This window comes from Dryobates pubescens, chromosome 4 (assembly GCF_014839835.1).
Source record: "Dryobates pubescens isolate bDryPub1 chromosome 4, bDryPub1.pri, whole genome shotgun sequence".
Taxonomy (NCBI): Eukaryota; Metazoa; Chordata; class Aves; order Piciformes; family Picidae; genus Dryobates; species Dryobates pubescens.
This window is the reverse complement of record NC_071615.1, coordinates 12351870-12371412: the sequence shown is the minus strand read 5'-3', so window position 1 is coordinate 12371412 and position 19543 is coordinate 12351870. Positions and strand designations below refer to the sequence as shown.

The following is a 19543-nucleotide window of genomic DNA, read 5'->3' as shown; positions in this document are numbered from 1 at the left end:
TGTGCTTTAGGGATTGAATTGGCAGCAAATTCAAAACCCTTTACTAGGCAACAGAAAAGATGGAAAAATATAGTATATGCATAGCAAGGCTTTGGCAGGAGGCAGTATGTGTCCTAAGTGGGTAATAGAAACAGGTCGGGGGCTAATGTGGATCATTTCCAAATGTGTTGTGGGTTGGTTTTTTTTCCTAATATCATGTTCTATGTCAGCTCTAGGCGGTGTGTTATTTTAACCTCTAGTTAAAATGCCTTTGAATAGAGTCCTCCAAGAGAAGCCCCAACACTGTATTATTTTTCTGGCATTCATTATTGTGTAACATATGGATATGTCCCTCTGCGGAGGTTGTGTTGTCTGTCTCAGCTGCTATTCCACATTGATAAAAATACTGGTTCTCTTCTCACTTGTATATATTAACAGCTTGAGTGTAAGTGAACATATATGCCACAGGTTCTAGAGACTTATGATCTCCAAGAGGGAAAAATACCTCTGTTTATTATGGCATCTCTCATGTGGTTCCCTTGTGCAGCTGACAGAGGGGAAATTAGCAGATGGTGTAAAATGTTTTTAGTGATTAAAAGGCATAACTATCAGTTCTATGTATTTTTTTCTTACTGCAGCCTTAGTCACCTCTTAAATCTTGTAACTTTTTTCTTGATCTAGTGGACAGTTTTGATAATCTGCCTTTTCCTCAGTTTTCTGTTTGTTGATGAGAATACATCCTTTCTGATATTAACAAACCCAAAATCAACCAGTCGAGCAGATACAAACAACTAAAAGCCAAAACCAGTGCAGAGGGGAGAGGAAAAAAACACACTGTTATGTCTTTGTAAAGTAATGCTATCTACTTAACCATTTTAATGCATGCTTGCTTGCTGATGTTAATACTGGTAATATGCCCTTTGGCTAGTGTTCTCTAATGCTGACAGAATTAACAAGGTGTTGCACATCATGGCCCCTTGCATGACCATCTCTTTTTTTTCTTTCTTGTTTTCCCATATATATGTATAAGAGATGCATGTGCCTCCCATTTTCAGATAAGACAACAGAAAAGAGTTTTCAGGGCTCCTGATTACTGTAATATTTTGCAAAGACTATCTATGCAGTTTTGTATGTTACCTTTTTTTCTGAACTGTGGCCCATCTTGAAAGGTCACTGTTAGAGTACAGAAATATAATGGAACGTGGTGGAAATTCATTATTGGAAAGACAACTTCATCTTTCCCTGAAGTTATTAAATGCACTGGCTACACTTCACCTTCTGTAGTACTTTTGTATTACACAATGGTTTGGGCTGTAATATTACAGACAGAGCTGGTAAAAGATTCAGTATTGTCTCTTAAGTGTAGTGTCCTCTCTCTTCTACCAGTTCATTCACACTCCACACGGACACAATCTTTTTGCAAGTATACATATATTCTCTTCCTATTATAAAAAGAAACAGAATGGCCTTTGTAGTGTATATAGATTATTTATTTATTTTTAAAGTAAATATTTCTGTTGCGAACCTGTTAAGGAAGTGCAACCTCAAAAATAAGTGAACTGTGAATATCAGTAAATTTGGGAGTGGTGAAATTGGCATTTCCTGCTGAAAACTCATGCTGCTATCTTTGGAGAATACCTCAGCTAATAAAATAATCAATTAATAATAAACTATTTTACACAGTGCAGTAGCAGCATGAGGCATACCAGTGTTTGGTGTGGCACTCATTCTGTGTAGAAAATTTTTTAAAAAAAAGTATCTTGATAAGTAAGCAGCCAAATATTAACCAAAAAAAGGATGAGTGCTTAAGGCAGAGGTTTCTGAGAAGCTAGGCAGCAAATCACAAGGAAATTCGAGCTAGGCCTCAAAATTCAGTATATTTTGATGCTATTTGTAAAAAGTGATACATTTTATACCCTGCACTTTGACTTTATGCAGATTTCAGTATCCTATTGGCTGTAGTGGCTGTTTTTCACAGATTCTGAAGATGCACACTAAAGCCAAGCAACAACCTGAGAGTGGAGACTTCCCTACCATTACGAGCTGTGTCAACTAGGTAGCTGAGATCCTGGCAGGATAATTGCATTTTGGTACTAGGCAGTGTTGCAGACATTATTTTTTTGAGCTGCAGTCTCAGCAGTGACTGAATCCAGGAGATCTGTGTCATCTATCTGCTGCATTTTCTTTCACGTATCATTTACTTGGTGTCTGATTGAAAGAAATGAGTTGTAGTGGAGCCTAAATATTTTTGAATATCGAAGAGTGAATGTGTGTTGCCTGGGTTTTGGTCTTCCCACACTGACAAGCCTGCCACCAACTCAGCAGTATGGGATCAAGGCCTTTGCTATTAGAGTCACACTGTACAATGTTGTGTCTCTTGCTGTGTTCAATGGGGCACCTTTGTTATGAGCACTCTTAACCTTGTGCTCTTCAGATGCATCTCTTGGAACAGAAAAAAAAAATACATTTCATACATCACTGTTAGTAAAAATCAGAACAGTTCCCTCTGCATAGGCATACTTGTGCAGAGTCTTGTGCATAATAGCATACACAAGCTGTCTCTGCCTTAATGGAGCCTGTCAAGTTGCTCTCTATCATTCTTAATATCATTCCCCTTACAGCCTTAAAGGACACTTTTCCTCCTGAAGTTTAGACTGTTTCTTCTTTAAAATGTGTCATTCTTAGTATTTCCTTTTCAAAAGTAGTGAAGTAAATTAGGAATATAGATCCCATCTTCAAAAGTAATATAAGATCTCTAAAATGTAGCAAGTTAGTTAGGTGGGTTACTCTTTGATGGTATGCAAACACTCCATACTGAAGCATAACACTGCCATGAAAAGAGACAGAAAAGTAGAAGTTGTTGAGGTCTCTCCATACTTGTGTAAGGACAAAGCAAAATCTAGTTTCTGTTCACCTGTGGCAGGGAAAAAGAGCACAGTTATATTTTGCAATGTTTCTGTTGCTTAAAGAAATATTAAGAAGCAGGTAAAGTACTCTTTCCCTTGGGGACCAATTACCTCAGGGAATTATATGCACTAACATTGGCAAAATCTGTGATCAAAATGTTAGTGTGAACCCAAATATGAGAGAGTGAAAATGAGGCCAATGGCTGCATGCAGTTTAAAGAATAATTTGTTTTTGCTCAGGGAGTTTTAGTGGCTCCATTGGCACACATGCTGGAGCTTGTTTCCTTGACATAATAACCCTGACAATGGCCACTGAAAAAGCTTGTGATTATTCCCATTTTTCAGTTCTAGTTTGTAGCTGAACCTCAGCTTGAGCAGCAGCACTGCCTGACATTCTCTCTTGATTTGAGATCATCTCTGTTGATAGCCTGTTGTACTCCCAGCCTTATTTATTGTGAGGGATGCACACAACATTTGATGTGCAAGTTCAGAAGATGAACTCTGTCACTGCAGCATCAACCCCTATTAACAGACAGCAGTCCCTCTTACAATTTAAATACAGGTGAAGTTGCTAAGTGAAGCAAGCTAGTGTTGACTTACACAAGGTGCAGCTGTGTATTTAAGTGTGAGTGTATTGTTATGCTCTGGATAGACCAAAAAAATGAATTCTGCCTTTACTAAAAAAAACAAAAAAACCCCACCAAAACAAAATAAACAACAACAACAACAGCAAACACACCACAAACAACAACAACAAAACCCCAGCATTTTGCAAAATTATTTTGGGTTTGGATGCAAAATTGACCTCAAGCTGCCTGCAGAGAAAGATGGGTACAAAGAGTTTCTTCATGCATCTGTGAAGGACCAAAATTACTCTAACATTGAATCATGCTCTTAGCTCCAAGTAACATTTGATTCTTTTCTCATGTGAAACCAGAGCAGTGGTGATAGACTGGGGGTCTAGACCTGTCTCCACATCATGTAAGCTTGAATCTGTAGCTTCCGTGTCCCAGAAAGGGACCCTAAACTCTGAAGATGAAAAATTAAATTGAAGAGAACACCTTGCTTTTGAAGCAGGACCATTATATTGCTAAGAGTCCTGGGATGGGGAGGGCCTATCCAGGGAGCCCTGGCCTGTTTGAGCATTGTTTATTTGGCAGATTCTGACACAGGAAGACATAGGATCAGGACTGATTTTCTTCCAGTGTCAAAAAGTGTCATTTGTTGTCACTGGTGACAAATACATCTCTCTTAGGTTTTGCTAACCTTGTAGGGCTGGCACAACTGAGTGAGTTGCATCAAATTGTCTATGGTACATCTTCTGAAGAAGCATCTACTAGGTCCCGTCAGTTGCTTTTGTCTGACAGTATTTTTTTCTGCAAATACAGGATATAATCACTCTCCTCATTCAGTCCTGACTTTCATTAATGCAGCTGGATGGGGAGGAAAAGTCTGGTTTAACACTCATGTTCCAGATTGAGTTGGCAGGTATAAGGACACATCTTACTTGCAGGCTGAGCTAATTTGAGTCTGAAAATCTCTAAAGCATGAATTCTGCAAATTGTTTTTTACAGCCACTTTTCAAATTAGAGCTGTATGTTGGTGTTTACATTGAAAGCTTTCCCCTGGGGTTTTAGCTGTAATAGCATTTGCTGGCTCTTTTTTTTTTTTCCCCATCTGTAGGCTGAGATTAATGTGCTATTATGTCACATTTTTCAATTGAATTGATTTAGTGGTTTAGCATAAAACATTGAAGTTTATCTTCCCTCATTAGTCACACTTATCTGCCATTGCCCTCCTAAACATGGTCCAACACAATATATACCAGGAGAGCCATCTGGTCTGATTGTGCAGTTTGCTAGAGCAGAGCACAAGTGCTGCAAGAGGTGCGCTCTATGAGTAACAACCCAAGCTGCCAATGACAAACTCACCTTGCACAGCCTCTTCCTTCATCATGTCTATTGTCATCCCTTGACATTGAGCCTGTTGATGAGAAAACACTGCTCATGTCATAGGCAAACACTTGAGGTAAGCTTGAATCCTATACTATCACATTAGGCATCTACTCTTCTGTGTGCAGCCTCATGGGACTTGCTGAATGTGGCTTGAAGGATGTGGCATCTTGTACATCTCGCCTCTTAAGGTGGGCAGCAGCTGTATGAAGTGTAATGTAAATGTAATGCACATCTTGTAAACCAGGAAAGTGCCATGACTCCAGGTGACTTTTGGAATAATGCTGCTGTATGCTACAACTTCTGCCAAACTACTGGTAAATCAATAATTTTATTTGGAATTAGAAAACTTCAGATTTGGTCTCCCAAACCATTCTCATTTTTAGAGGATTAGTTACCAGGAATTATCCAAGCAGTTCCTAATATCTTGCAACAGCATTTTACACCTTTAGGGCTTTGTTATTGAACTAATATAGGATTTTTTTCTTTATTTTTAATTAACATTTTAAAGTATCCTTGAAGGTATTTCTTACTGATCAAGTAATGATATTTTAGAAACAATACAGGGAACAATTGCTTTATAACTGGAAATGTAAACGACTTTCATTCCATCTTGGCCAAAACCAGCATTCATACCCAAGATAGAATGGCATCGCTACTACTATACACAGATTAATGCTGAAATAAATGACACAAGTTATCTGAAGTCATATATAATCAGTAGAGACAATAATATGAGTTTCCCACTCAGAAAAATAACATTGCTTATTTTTTAGTAATGTGGTACTCGTCCTATTTTCACATTGTCACCACTAGATGATAAATGAGATGATATAATCTAATACAATAGTACTTCCTGTCATAATTGTTTTTAGCAAAATTAAATTATCTATGCCAAATAGAAAGATGATATAATTACAGTAAAGACTATATTTATCACTGGAAGTCCTTCACAACTTTAAGTGTAGAGACCAGGATTAAATAAAGTGTGCAGGACTGTGTGCAGAAGGGATTTGCAAAAGGTTATTTATTTAGTACTGAAAATTCAATACCCATTCTATATAAGAATAGGCTAAAGCATTACTCTTTTCCCAGATCTATTAAAATCTAAAATCTGAGTTCTGGAGATATCATTGCAGCGAAGCAAAGAGGAGCTACCCAAACACTCTCCTTTTCTGAACTTCTGTTCTTTGTCAGGTTTATGAGCCATTAGCAGTACTGAAAGCCTGTAAAGGACTTTATGTTCCAGCAGTCTTGGTACACAGATGGGTACAGGTTTTTCTGTAATGAACATATAAAGACTTCAAAGCAGCATACACCAGTGTTTCATCTGTGCATAGTGCGTAGTTCCAATTCTGGAACATGGCTGAAGCTCATTGCAGAGCTCCCATGCATTCATGAGGACCAGGATCTGGCCCTATGCACACTTAGCTCTTTTTTTACTCAAAACTAATTAACTGATCAAGTGAAACAAGCTGTGTGTTGTGCCTGGAGGCCTACAGGGCACATGCAGCTTTGTAAAGCTCGAATGTCTTGTGGGTTTTGTTTCCTCGTCTGTAACTACCCCATCCTGGAACAGCGGGAAACTATGCTGCTCCCTGGCTCCTTCTGCCAGCTCGGCAGGCCAGCTGTCTGGAAGACATTCTGTCCTGCTAGTAAAAATTAAGGCAAAGAAGGTGTTAAGTACCTCTGCCTTTTCCTCATCCTGTGTTACAACGTTCCCCTCCGTGTCCACCAAGGAGTAGAGGTTGTCCTTGCCCTTCCTCTTGCTATTAATATATTTATAGAAGGACTTTTTGTTGTCCTTCACAGCAGAGGCCAGTCTAAGCTCCAAATGTGCTTTTGCCTCCCTAATTTTCTTCCCACAAGACCTAGCAACATCCTTAAACATTCCATGGGTTGCCTTCCCTTTCTTCCAAAGATGGTACACCCTCTTTTTTTCCCTTAGTTCTTTTAGAAGTTCATTGCCCATCCAGGCTGGCCGTCTGCCCCGGCGTCTCATCTTCCGGCACATTGGCACAGCCTGTTTCTGCACCTTCAAGAGTTCTTCCTTGAAGTAGGTCCAGCTCTTCTGGACCCCTTTGTTTTTAAGGGCTGTTTCCCAAGGAACCTTCTGAGTTAGTTCCTTGAGTAACCTGAAGGCCACCCTCCAGAAGTCCAGAGTGGAGGTCTTCTTGCTGCCCCTCTTAGCTTGATTGAATACTGAAAATTCAATTGTCTCATGGTCACTGGCCCCTAAACAGCCTCCGACCACCACATCACCCACCAGCCCTTCCCTGTTGGTGAAGAGGAGGTCAAGCATAGCCTTACCCCTGGTAGGCTCACGCAGCACCTGGGATAAGAAGCTGTCCTCCATGCACTCTAAGAACCTCCTATACTGACTCCTCTCTGCTGTGTTGAGATCCCAGCAGATGTCAGGCAGGTTGAAGTCGCCCATGAGAACAAGGTCAGGCAATCTTGAGACAGCCTTAAGCTGCCTATAGAATGACTCATCAACATCTTCAACCTGGTTGGGTGGTCTAGAACAGACTCCAACCGGGATGTCTGCCCTGCTGGTCTTCCCTCTAATTCTCACCCACAAGCACTCAAAACGATTGTCCCTGATCTCCAGCTCAATGGCATCTAGTGCCTCCCTGATGTACAGGGCCACCCCTCCACCCCTTCTTCCTTGCCTGTCTCTCCTGAAGAGCCTGTAGCTGTCAACTGCAGCACTCCAGTCATGCGAGTCGTCCCACCACGTCTCTGTCATGGCAACTACATCATAACTTTCCTGCTGTAACAAGGCTTCCAGCTCCTCTTGTTTGTTACCCATGCTTTGTGCATTAGTGTACATGCACTGCAGCTGGGCTGCTGGTTTCACCCCTGACTCCAGCTTACCACCCTCAGACTCCTATCTGGGGGGACTAGTTCCAGCCCCTTCCCCATTCAAATCTAGTTTAAAGCCCTATCAATGAGATCTGCCAATTCCCTTCCTAGAATCTTTTTCTCTTTGAGGGATAGGCCATTCTCGTACACTCTGGTCTTTCCCCTCCTCTGGGACAGATGTGCTCCATCTGCTGCCAGCTGACCTGGTGCAGTAGAAAGTTTTTCAAGATCGAAAACCCCAAAATTCTTTTGACTACACCAGCCTCTAAGCCACTTGTTGACTATAGCTGCTGACCTGTTCCTTATGGTATTCCCTCCTGCAACTAAAGGTATAGACAAAAAAATTATTTGCGCACCTGACCCCTCAACCAGATCCCTCAGGGCCTTGAAGTAATTTTTGATAGCCCTGGGAGTTCTGGTTGCAACATCGTCATTCCCTAACTGCGTAACTATTAAGGGATAGTAGTCAGAGGGCTGCACCAGACTAGGCAGCCTTCTGGTAGCATCAATACTGCCAATGGAAGAGTCAGACCATCCTTCATGCTGAGGTGAACCCCAAGGGCTGCAGAGAGAAGCTCCAGAAGCTCAATTAATACTAAATATTGGCTTGCTAATACAAATTTAGGAATCAGCCAGCAAGTTGGATTCACATAGAATCAGTTTTATTGCCAGGTAAGAAATTCATATTAATATAGTGAATACATATGTTTACAAATAAACATTCTTAAAAAACAAACCAACATTTTATTGTAGGAAGTATTATTGGTATCATAAACTCTGTAGTTAACAAGTATTAACACGGGTTTACTTACAGAACATACAGTTACTAAAATATTTCCACGTAAAATATGTTTAAGTTACACGAAACCTGTGTGAATTAGAGTGTAGCTGTAATGTGTACCTAAAGCATATGGATTAACAGCAACATTCCATAAAGGGTCAAATTAAGTCAGCCAGTTGTGAAGGCAATAAAGATTAAAGGAATAAAAGTAAGGTAATGGAGAATCTGGGTTGTGTGCAAAGTATTTGTCCTGTGGGCTTTGTCCACTTCTGATAGTCTTAAAACATATGATTGTACAATTTAGCAGTGCTCTTATGGAGAGATGCCGGTGCTCTCAGGATGTAAATCAATCTCAATATAGCTAAAAAAAAGGGCTCTCTATTTAATCACATTGCAAATTCTTAGCCCTTGCATCCTTGACTAAGAAGAAACACTGCTAGTGAGTTGAGTATGGTAAGAAATGCCACTTCCTATTCTTCTTACATCACAGATCTCACTCCTCCCTGTATACTCTTCCAAAACTAATCTCCAGAAGAATTTAACAGCTGGTGAAAATGCAACTTTAGTGAGATAGCTAGTTAGGATTTATCCAAATAAGTTGGTTTGAGGGAAGGGCAGGAATTTAAGTGAAAGACTAAGTGCATTTCTTGCCATCAGGCTGTTGCAGCACCACCGTCCCATCCCAACTCTGTTTATCTCTTTGTGGATGTGCCAAAGCCTTTGCAGGCCCAGGACTGTGAGTCTACTACTAATGCCGAATTCAAGAGTGGTTTTACTCATGCAAACAAGGCATCCAGCTCATCAGAACCACAGTCAAGACCACAAGTCCAATTGTTTAGTTTAAACCCAGATCTCTGACGTTTGAGGCTAATCCATTAGCCTTTTCCGCCAAATAGTCCACCAAGAGGGAACACCACTATAGAAAGCCAAACAGTAGAGACAATATACCATATAACATTTAGTTGAACTACAAAGAACTACCATGGCTAAAAGCAAGTACAAAATGAGAGACTGGAGGGGAAAAGTTTAAACTGGGAAAATGGAGGGGCTAACTAAATAGTCTTGACTGTGCAACCACTGCATGGAGATATAGTCCAGTTTCCCTTTGAGACAAACAGAGGAGGCTGAGCAGGGCAGAACCCTTGTCATCCTTAGCAAAACATGAGGAAATAGCTTAAAGGAACAGAGGGGTCACTTTGAGAAACAAGACCATCATTGAACAATAGTAATACAGTAAAGGCACCACCCACGCTTAATTTCAGTCTGAAGCAGTTGAAGATAGGCAAAACATTTAGGTGAAGAAAAAGTCCTGACAGTCTGCAAAGTGAGAATTGTTACCATCTGCCTGAAAACAGGAGGACTGAGAGGGAATATTTTGATGCCCTTATTCCCCCAGCAGCTTTCTGTGTCATACGTCTCTTCTTATTTTGGAGGTTCCCAAAAATCTCAAATCAAACAAAGTAAATAGAAATAAAATCTTCTGCTGTTTGTTATCATCCTGCAGAATTCTCTACCAGCCAGAAAGTTCCCATATGCTCTTAATCATAACAGTCTTCATAAATTTCTTGTGAAAGAGTCTTTGTCCCTTATTGTCTATATATTTTTTTGCACTTTCTATAGGATGGTGTAGAAGTAAAATAATAGATGTTAGGGGTTGTACCAAGATATTTGCTCTTGGCTTTTTACAGGTCTATTGATTATTAGTAGGTTTTATACAAAATTCCTCTCTGAAATAATATATTACAGTATATTGTTTTCTCTTTCTTCCTCTGTCTCAAGGCAGGAACAAAGTGTAAATGTTTAAGCAGACAGAAAGTTTTTCTAGATTGTGCTACTTCTCATCATGGATTTTAGTTTCAAGTAAAAAAAATCTAGTCACAAGGGTCTGTGTTCCATTGTGAAATACAAATGGAGTTTATAATTCAACCTTCAGTGTGTATTGCTGAATGGTATTAACCCACTCTTCGGCCTACAGTTGGCTGGATACTAAGAGTGTCCAGGTGGAAGTTTCTTCCTTCTTGTTTCCTTTTTTGTAATTATTATTTTATATTTTTAAATGTATTTTTTGCCTTTCAGTTGAGTGTTTGTGTTGTGTGTGTATTTGAGTGTGATTTTTAAAGGATTTCATTTAAAAAAAAGAAAAAGAAAAAAAAGAAAACAAACTCAAACAGTTACTTCTGTCTTGCTGTTAGTTATGAAGTATGGCTGTGGGCCCAAATAATGCTGGCTTCGGGTTGTCAGTGGATCGCTTAACGTTGGGTCTGGCATGCCGTGTTTCCCCTTGTTTGTGTACGCTTGCCGTCTAAGAGACTGGTCGGTGGGATCCCAGGTCTTGTAGTGGGCGTTGTAACCTAGTGGGTGTGTGTGGATCTTTGACATTTTGGATTTCTGCCCGTTCTGTTTGGTTAGGCCACTGTCGATTGTGTAAGCTCTCTCTTCATCTAGGCGCACTGGGTGGAGCGGCAGACTCCCCTTGGCAGCCAGTTCTGCGAGGTGTCGGCGCTTGGTGTAGAAGTCATCATTGACTTTGTCGGCTATTTGGATTTAAAAAAGAGAGGGGACAAAAAACATCAGTTGGACTTAAGAAAACTACTGCAGTTTTACAGTAGGTCATGCATAGCTACATCTGCCAACTAGACACAGGTACATCAGTAGGAGAAATCCATGCCACCTTTCCTCTCTTACCACTAAGGTAAATCCATGCCGCTTCCCACCCCTTATTTTCTCTCTGTGTTGTATTTTTGGATGTTATTATGATAGACTTTTCATACATGCAGACAAAAACCTGCTGTCCTTTAACAAAAGGTTGTGCCCTGCCCCAGATAACTCAGGTTGTGCTGATATTTACATTATGGGGGCAGGTCCTATGAGTCTTATTGCTGCTCATCTCTCACAGCATAGGAAGTTTAGGACTTTCTTAGAAATATTAGGGCATTTTGGGATGCCCTGTTTTATAAGGCCACAGCCCTTTAAATGCAAAGCGCCGTTCAGGTGGTGGTTGTAAGGTCAGGTGGTGTGGATCTATTCCTGTTGAATAGTGATTAGGGCAAAATGAAGAGTGGGATCTGTTCTTCTAAATTGTTGGAAGTTCACTAGTGCTTTCCAGGCCTGAAAATATCTTGGTTGCTGAAGCTCAGGTATTCAGACAGTAATTTTACAGACAAGGAAAAGCCTAAATCCCAGGTTCTAACAGAATTTTCTGGGTTCAATGCCACTAAGAAATACAGCAACAGCCTTGTCAACATATACTGCATTGCAGTTCTCAAATTAAGATTTTTGCCCTCTGTGATTTCCTAGACTACTGTCTTCCACTGCATGCTCAAGTCTGATGACTGTTGTTATTGCTGGCATTTATTTATTTACTTGCTTAAAAGTACAAACCATGCTTAGGAAGCTAAAGGCATTCTGCAGCAGTTCAGCAACTGATTGCAATTTTGAGACTTAGTACCAGGGGCTTAAGGGACACTTAACTGAATTTCATTTTGTAAATTCTTGCTTTTTATGTAAAGAGGGTTTCTTCTTCTCCCCCCCCCCCCCCCCCCCCAAAAAAAAAAAAATAAAAAAATCTTGATTTTTATATAACATAGTGCCAGATATGTAGATCAACTAACATAGTGGTGTGTTAATCATTAATGGTGTGCTTTGAATATATGATTGTGTCAGCTTCGATTTGACTTCTGCTGTGCCCTGACTAGATCCATCCATTTTCCTTGAAGCTATGCCATCTAAGGTTTCTCTGCAGCAGTCTTGTACATGTAGCTGTCTGTACAGCTCAGTTCCTTTGCCTTCATCACAAACAGGTTTTTAATTCCCTGCACTGTTTTTGTTTATTGTTCCTCCTTTTCTCTCTCCTTAGAATTGCTAGGAGGCTTTTGTTGCGCTCTGAATTTTCTCCTTCTCTTTAGTTCTGAACTGTATCTTTATGCACAATGGTGAAATTCCCATGAGCACCACATTAATCTTCAAGATCAGATTTCACTTCTTCATCTTCCTTGCCCTGGCTTCTCAACAGGGTGGAATATTACCACAAGGATCTGCTGTTTATTATCTCATGGTATTTTTTTTCTATAACAACTGCAACAGGACTTTGCTCTTAAATTCTTAATTTTGTTGTCAAAGAAGATGTTTCCTCTCTGTTGAACTGAAATTGCTTGTCTGTGCTGTAAAATTAGGCTTTGTAAGTTTCGCTCATCTCCCTCCCTCTCTTTTTTTAATCAGTGAGTGACAGTTGCAATTCCTGATAGATGTGTAATATGTTACAAAGAGAACCTGCTAAGTTCTGCTTTGATTTTGGGGTGAATTATTTCAATTAAAGATCTGTAATCTGAACAATCCAGAAGTTGTACTTATTTCTCACTCTCTCTCTTTTTTCTTTTTAATTTCTGAATATGGCTTGTACTTTTTATTTGTTAATATTCACTGAAACTCCCCAAACAGTATTATATACAAGTTGAATAAACCCAGGGTGGAAACACAGTCAGCATTGCTATTTTTTTTCATTAATCTGTTGTTAATAATTGAGGAAAAACAGTGGCATCATGAATATTCAATCAAGTATTTAGGTGTATACCTGTTTATATCAAAGACACTGCAAGTCAGCTGGTTTGGGGAGCAGGCGTCTCTATCTTATGATTTAGGCCTTGTCTACATATGAAAAGTCATGCTAGCTCATGTAATTTAAATTCAGTGTAGTTAATGTCCAGATATTTATATGGATTTATTTTTCCCATATTTAAATTGGTTTAATTTGCATAGAAAAATTAAAAAGTAAGGTAATCTCATGTAAGGAAGGAGTCAAGTATTAAGTTTGCAATTCAAAATTTATCTTAATAAAGCTGCAACAATTTGTTTTGCATAACCAAGATCTTTGATGATCGATTGCAAAGAAAATAATCACTTCTGTTTCAAAAGAAAATGGTGGTGATGCAGTTATGTAAATAATGGCCAAGAACTGCAGATATCTGCATTGGTTGATTTTTCATGCTGGTTTTCTCTTTTGTATGAGGAAGTGAAAAAAGCCACAAGTTGAAGCTGCTTCCTTCATTTCTTTTTATTTTTTTCTTGCTTGTACCTTTTTCCACTGCCAGCAGTGTTCATGCATCTCTGAGTTGTTAGACATTAGATATGTTACTCAGATCTCCAAACACATCAAGACTGATGTCCTCACAGAAGAGTAAATTGTATTATTGCTGCATATAAACAACACCCCCACTGTAAAAACTAAACCAAGAAGAAATCAGCCTCACAAGTACTGTGCCTGCGACACATCTTTGGGTTTGCTCTTGTTTATGCTATGTTATATATAAATTTTTATCTCCTTATTGGTTTCTTAGGGAAGATTATACAGAAAGTGGAATTATTAATTCTGTAAATATAACTACATTAAAGTTGCTTTAGGAAACCTAGTTCTCTTCTAGGGACTTCACGGCTGTTGTTTGGAAATTGGACTTGAAGAGAACAAAGCAGGCTTTGATCTGGCAAAGTCAAGCCAAAGGCTGGCAAACATATGACAAATGGCTCACTGCATGTGCTTTGTAGTGTGGGAGAGCTGCTGTTTGTGTTTGTCTTGATCAAATAATGGTTTACAGGATGGTCTGAGAATTTCTTATGTATGCCTAGGAGTTAAGCGCTAATAGTGAAAGCCAGCCTCTTAATCTAATGCTTTAACCTCTTTAAAGCAGTTTTCTTTCATCATGCACACACAGGTTTACACATAGAAGTGTTACCAGAATTGGGTGGGGGAAAAAACGATTGTAGCAGGTAAGTAGCAGAAAAACACATTGATAAAACCATATTGTTCAGTGGTTCGAAAGAGCTTTTACCAAGTCTTGAAGCTGTCCTTATTCTTGCATACTGACTAGATTATAGGTTGCATAGTACCAGTGTGCTCTGCCCCAGTCTGGCTGATGCTAGTTTAGTGCAGAAACGAGATTTTGTACTTCCAATTCTCAAAGAAGACAAGATTCAGAATAGTATTGAGCATGGTTTTGTAACAAATATATTATCAAGAAAAGCCTTTTTTTGTAATATCTTAATGCCAATGACTTTATAAATCAACTGTGAATCTCAGGAATTTTCCTTTTCTTAACCAGCTCCTATAAATATTTTATGGACTTCAAGCATGCAAAGTGACATTTTTGAGTTACAGGATGGATTTATTCTGTGACCTTGAGTACATGACTCAACTTCCCTCTGCGCTGGTTTCATCAGCCGTAAAACAAGTTGTTAACACGTTGAAGGAGGTAGTTAAGTGTTATGAAGTTTAATTGCTATTTGTAGAGCATACTGAGATTTGTAGATGAAAGATGATATAGAAGTGCCTTTTGCACCATCTTCTGTATATAAATCAATAAAACAGGATTTAAAGATATCACTCTTGTGTTTGCAAAAGGAATAGAGAACTAGAACTGCAAAATTGCCCAATGAACAAGAGTAAAAGAAGGGCTTTAATTCCAAGGGTAATTCATTGTGTTCCCTTCCTCCAGTCTTGGCAACTAATTATAGAAATATTTAAATTTTTAATATTTTTGTAAGGTTTTTAATCCTTAGGGTAATGCACCCATAATTTTAGTTACTGTTGTAGCTGTTCATCTGGAAAAAATATTGAAATATGACTTTTTTTTCCCCAACATTAAGATGCATGCCTTGAAGCGGGGAGAACTTGGGCTTTTGTACCTGCTGTGCATGAAATGAATAACTGAAAATATGTAGAAAAGGTGTAAGGATCCAAAAGCAGGATTTCTCCCTCTCAGCTGAGCACTTTATTAAGCTAAAGAGATGCTTTGTCTTCCTTTGTCTTTCTAGACTAATAAATCTTGAATTTTCATCTGCTCCACAGCACAAGCTCTTCAAAATGTGAGTCTGGGTGAGGACCACCCAGCAGAAGCTGGGATGCACCTTGCTGCCAGAGTATGTAGATTTGAATTCTTGTACAACCATGAATTTATCATCTAAAAGGTGGATCACTCCTCACTCTTATCTGAATCCAGCATTGCCTTAAAGTGACCACAACTGTCTGTTTTCTTTTGATCTTGACTTTGTCAGTATCAGTGTCAGATGTCTCAGATTGGGACCTTTGCCTCTTTCCTTGAGTTTTGGTTTTGAGAGGGTCTAGCTACCAAGCTACATGGGATAGTAAGGTTAGAGGAACACCTGGGAAACCTTCAGTGAGTTTAGGCTCATTTAGATGAAGTGGCCAGAAAGTAATAGGCTTTTGATGGTATGTTTTGATACAAGATTCACTATTCTGCCTAAGTCTGCCACTAGCAGAGACAAAGTTTCTTCTTTCACTGATAGTGATTGACCATGACCAGATGTGAAAGCTTCATGTGTTATAAAACAAAACCATTGAGTCACTCAAAAAACAGTGAGTCACTTACAGAGTAAATGCTATAGATGAAAACATGTTTTCTTGGAAATAATTGGCAAAAGTCCTTGTGGCTGTAATAGGTCCAGATTCTCTCATTGTGCTTATTCAAGTGTATGTTATCTGTGCCAAGAGGTGGCCCTAAAGCTATGTAATATTGTTCTGCTCCCTAAGTAGTCATCGAAGTGGCTGACTCTTGACACAGAGTCCTGTGAAACATGCATTAGCGTTGTGTAGTGCTTTTCTTTTCCTTGTAAAATATTGCAGTTACAAGAGTTTCTGTGTAGAAAGTGCAGCTAAATAAGGAGGTCTTGTGTAATTCTAAGGCAGCAATTTTTACTCTTTTCCTCATTGACAATCCTCTTATCTTTGTGGGTCTGCAAAATGGCTCTGAATCCTTGCACCACTTCTTACAGCAATGGGAGATGTGTAGAATCCTAAAAGACAATTATGTCCTACAGGTTTTGTCAAAGTAGGCACCTAGGAGTGGGAAGAAACCTCTGAAGTGAAAGAGGAGAATCCACAAAGGAGCGAGCCCTTATAAAAGCTCTGAAGACATTTTTTTAAAAAAGGAAATAATCTTCAGTGAAAGCTTGCAGTCACAGTTAGAAGATACAACAATATATAGGGAGCCCTATGTCTCAGTAGATGTTTCACAGAATTGTTTGTTATCTGGATGTATTTTAAGAACCACTTTGTGAAACCGAGAGCTTTCCTCTAGCCGCAAAGAGACTGTATTTCAAAACTGGGGCTAGAGATACAGAAAGCAAGCCAATGGAAAGTGCTGGGGAGAGGATAGCAATGAAACTAGTACAATGACACACCAGATAACACCTAAAATGCACTAACTGCCTATTTGTGGATGTTTTCTTTGTAACAGTAAAGCTATCCCTATGTAATATTTAACAGTTTGTAACAAGGCTTTGCTTCTACAGCCGTGACTTTGCTGAGAAGTTAGTAGAGTTACCTGAAGCTGCGAGAACCTTACATTTCTCTAATGAAAGTAAAAACTCAAGGAAAGACAAAAGTTTTATGACTCCCAGCTTAAAGACAACACAAGAATTTTGCCCAGGGTATTACTGGGCTGCTGCCTTTGGTGGTCAGTCCTGTCTGAATGTGATTCCTTACTCATTTGCTTTTCTAAGCTGACGTCTAAGACCAAATGTTCAAGAATCCAAGATAAAAGGTAACTGTGAGGTTTTGGAGGAGTTCATCTGAAAATCAAAGAAATATCTCTTCTACACTAGCAGAAGTTGTTTTTTTTTTCTTGGGTGAGGGAGAAAAACTAACACGGACTGAGTTCATACTAGCTATCCTCAGATGTGAATTTGATCTAATAAATTCACTGAATAGTGTGTGTTCCATCCAGTAAAGCACATAAATAATGACCTGTCCTTCGAATAAAGGGATTCACCAGGCATCACAGTGCATAGAAGAATTTGGTTTGCATAACATGAAGTCTGTTGGAAAACAGAGTACAGCTAGATGTTGCAGGTAGACATGATTCCATTCCTACAATGCTAACATTGTAGGATGATCTGACAGATCTGTATGTGACCAAGAGGAAGGAATGTAGCTTCTTCATGGTTGGTTGTTGGCGGTTCTTATGTCAGGGACACTGAAAGATTGTGTATAAAATGGGGCAATTTTAAATCATGCTGAATTACAAGAAAGATCAAAGGCCATTTACAATGATTTTTTTTAAATCTCTCCTTCTCTGTTCTTGTATTGACCTCTGAGAATGCAGAATTCAGCCTGTGGGCTGCAATGCATTGGTTTCTCTCCTAAATATTTGCCTTTCTTCTCCCCAAAATTCTAATACAAATTTACTTTTGTTTGAGGCATTCTAAGAAGGCAGATACCATTTTATGTCTCTGGATACTTTCTCATATTTTTTCCTCCTGTTACTGACAGAGGTAACGAAAATGCATAATGCATAGAACCACCATAAATTTCATAATTTTGGCAGAATCTACTTTTTGTGGTTCTGCAATATTGTTCCTCTGGCCTCTTTTACCACTTAATTTCTTATACTGATCTGGAGAGAGACCAAGTGTGAAAAGACATGCCACATCAACTCTTTCTTCTGCAGACATTGCTCAAAAGGAGCTTGTCCATCTCCAGATACCAGACTGCATTGTGTTTTGCCGGTGAAATAAAATACTGCTTTCATGATGAGACATGATGAAACATTTATATGTAGGCCCAAACATTTCTTTTCTATTGATTACTTATATGATGGTTTCTGAAAGACTGAAGAGGCCAGAATATTTCTGGGTTTTGAAAGGCATTAGGAATGGTTTAGAATCGGAATGTAATTAGACTTGGTAAGTAGAGCTTCCAGTCTCAGCAATGTTCTCTTTATCCACTACAGGCAGCAAAGGCTGCTGCTTGGCTGAGAATGCTGAGACAGAATTTGATTAACTCCTCAGGCATCAGGCACTGTGTGTACCCTTGTGTACGGGGTTACAGTTTCCTGGAACTCAAAGCAGCCCCATGTCTGTGAGCAGAAGCATCCCTCTTCTGTGACCAAAAAAACCACCACAGCACTGCAAAGTCAAAATTTTCTTTTAATAAACATTTGTTTACTAGATGTAGGCAGGTTTTGCCTTGAATATGTAAAACAGCTTTTCCAATTGTACTTTGTCTATTTGACTGCATTGATTTGCATAGTTTTAAATTGCAATATTTATGGTACAGTTTTGCAAAGTGCTGCAGTGATAGCATGATTTGATTTTGGTCAAAATGCTCTAGACACACACACGTTATTACCTAGTCTAGAGACCAATAACATACAGAATACTTGTATCTGACCAGTGTAAGAAAAACAGAGCTTTTCTAATTTACTAGAATCAATAGGTTCTACCAACCTGAGAATATGGTGGCTATACCGTGTAGAATTAATGTTAAAATTGCAAATGTTTTCAGGAGAACTGGAATCTGTTGTGTGCAGCTAGACAACGATCACACTACTTTATTACATCCTCAAGTAATTTAAAGTTTTAAGTTCAAGCATCAAGATGTTAAATTGCTGGTTCAATATCATGGATTGAATTATAAACTTGGGAAGGAAGTAAGATTGTCAGTTCTATTCTTGGAACCAAGGGATGAAATTGTAAAAGAAAGCTAAATGAATTATGTGTTCAAATTTCTGACTTCTCATTGAAAATGCAGCCAGTGGCTGTCCTGCATCTGTAAATATGGGTTTTCATCTTTTTTTTTTCTAAAGGCCTCTGAGCTCTTGTCCTTTCATAGCATCTACAATGGTAAATAAATATGAAAAGTTCTACTGTGAAACATTTATTTTGTTTTATCTCATTTAGGCATATTTCTCAGTTTGAGATTTACTGGAAACCTTGTACATGGTAAGAAAACTTCCTTTTGAAATAGGAACTATGTAAGGAGTCATGCTGTCATGCTTAACTTCTGAATAAAGCATGACTGCATCATAAACTGATTATCAGAAATGAGGGTTTGGCTTGCTTTCTGAAAATGCTGTCCAAAGCCAAAGAGGTTAACACTTAGGAGATTTGCTTAAAAGGCTTCTTCCACTTCTTCCTTCAGTAATCCTACTTACTTTTTCACTGGGTAGTATTTAATGCTTTTCAAGCAAATCAGTTAGGACAAATCTGATTGTGTCAAAAGTTTGCAGCAACGCTTTCATACATCAACAATAACATGAAATTGTTTGTAA

At 38.9% G+C, this 19543-nt stretch overlaps 1 protein-coding gene across 3 annotated transcripts in view; it reads right to left on the bottom strand.

Moving 5' to 3' along the window:
* Nucleotides 1-8363: 8363 nt before the first annotated feature.
* The window catches only part of SHISA9 (shisa family member 9), a 180486-nt gene continuing 169306 nt past the window's right edge, over nucleotides 8364-19543 (bottom strand). For all 3 annotated transcript variants that reach the window (XM_054180593.1, XM_054180592.1, XM_009907929.2), the window contains one exon: nucleotides 8364-11017. In XM_054180593.1, the coding sequence (XP_054036568.1) occupies nucleotides 10647-11017 (371 nt within the window). In that variant the 3' untranslated portion in view covers nucleotides 8364-10646. The remainder of the gene's footprint in view (nucleotides 11018-19543) is intronic.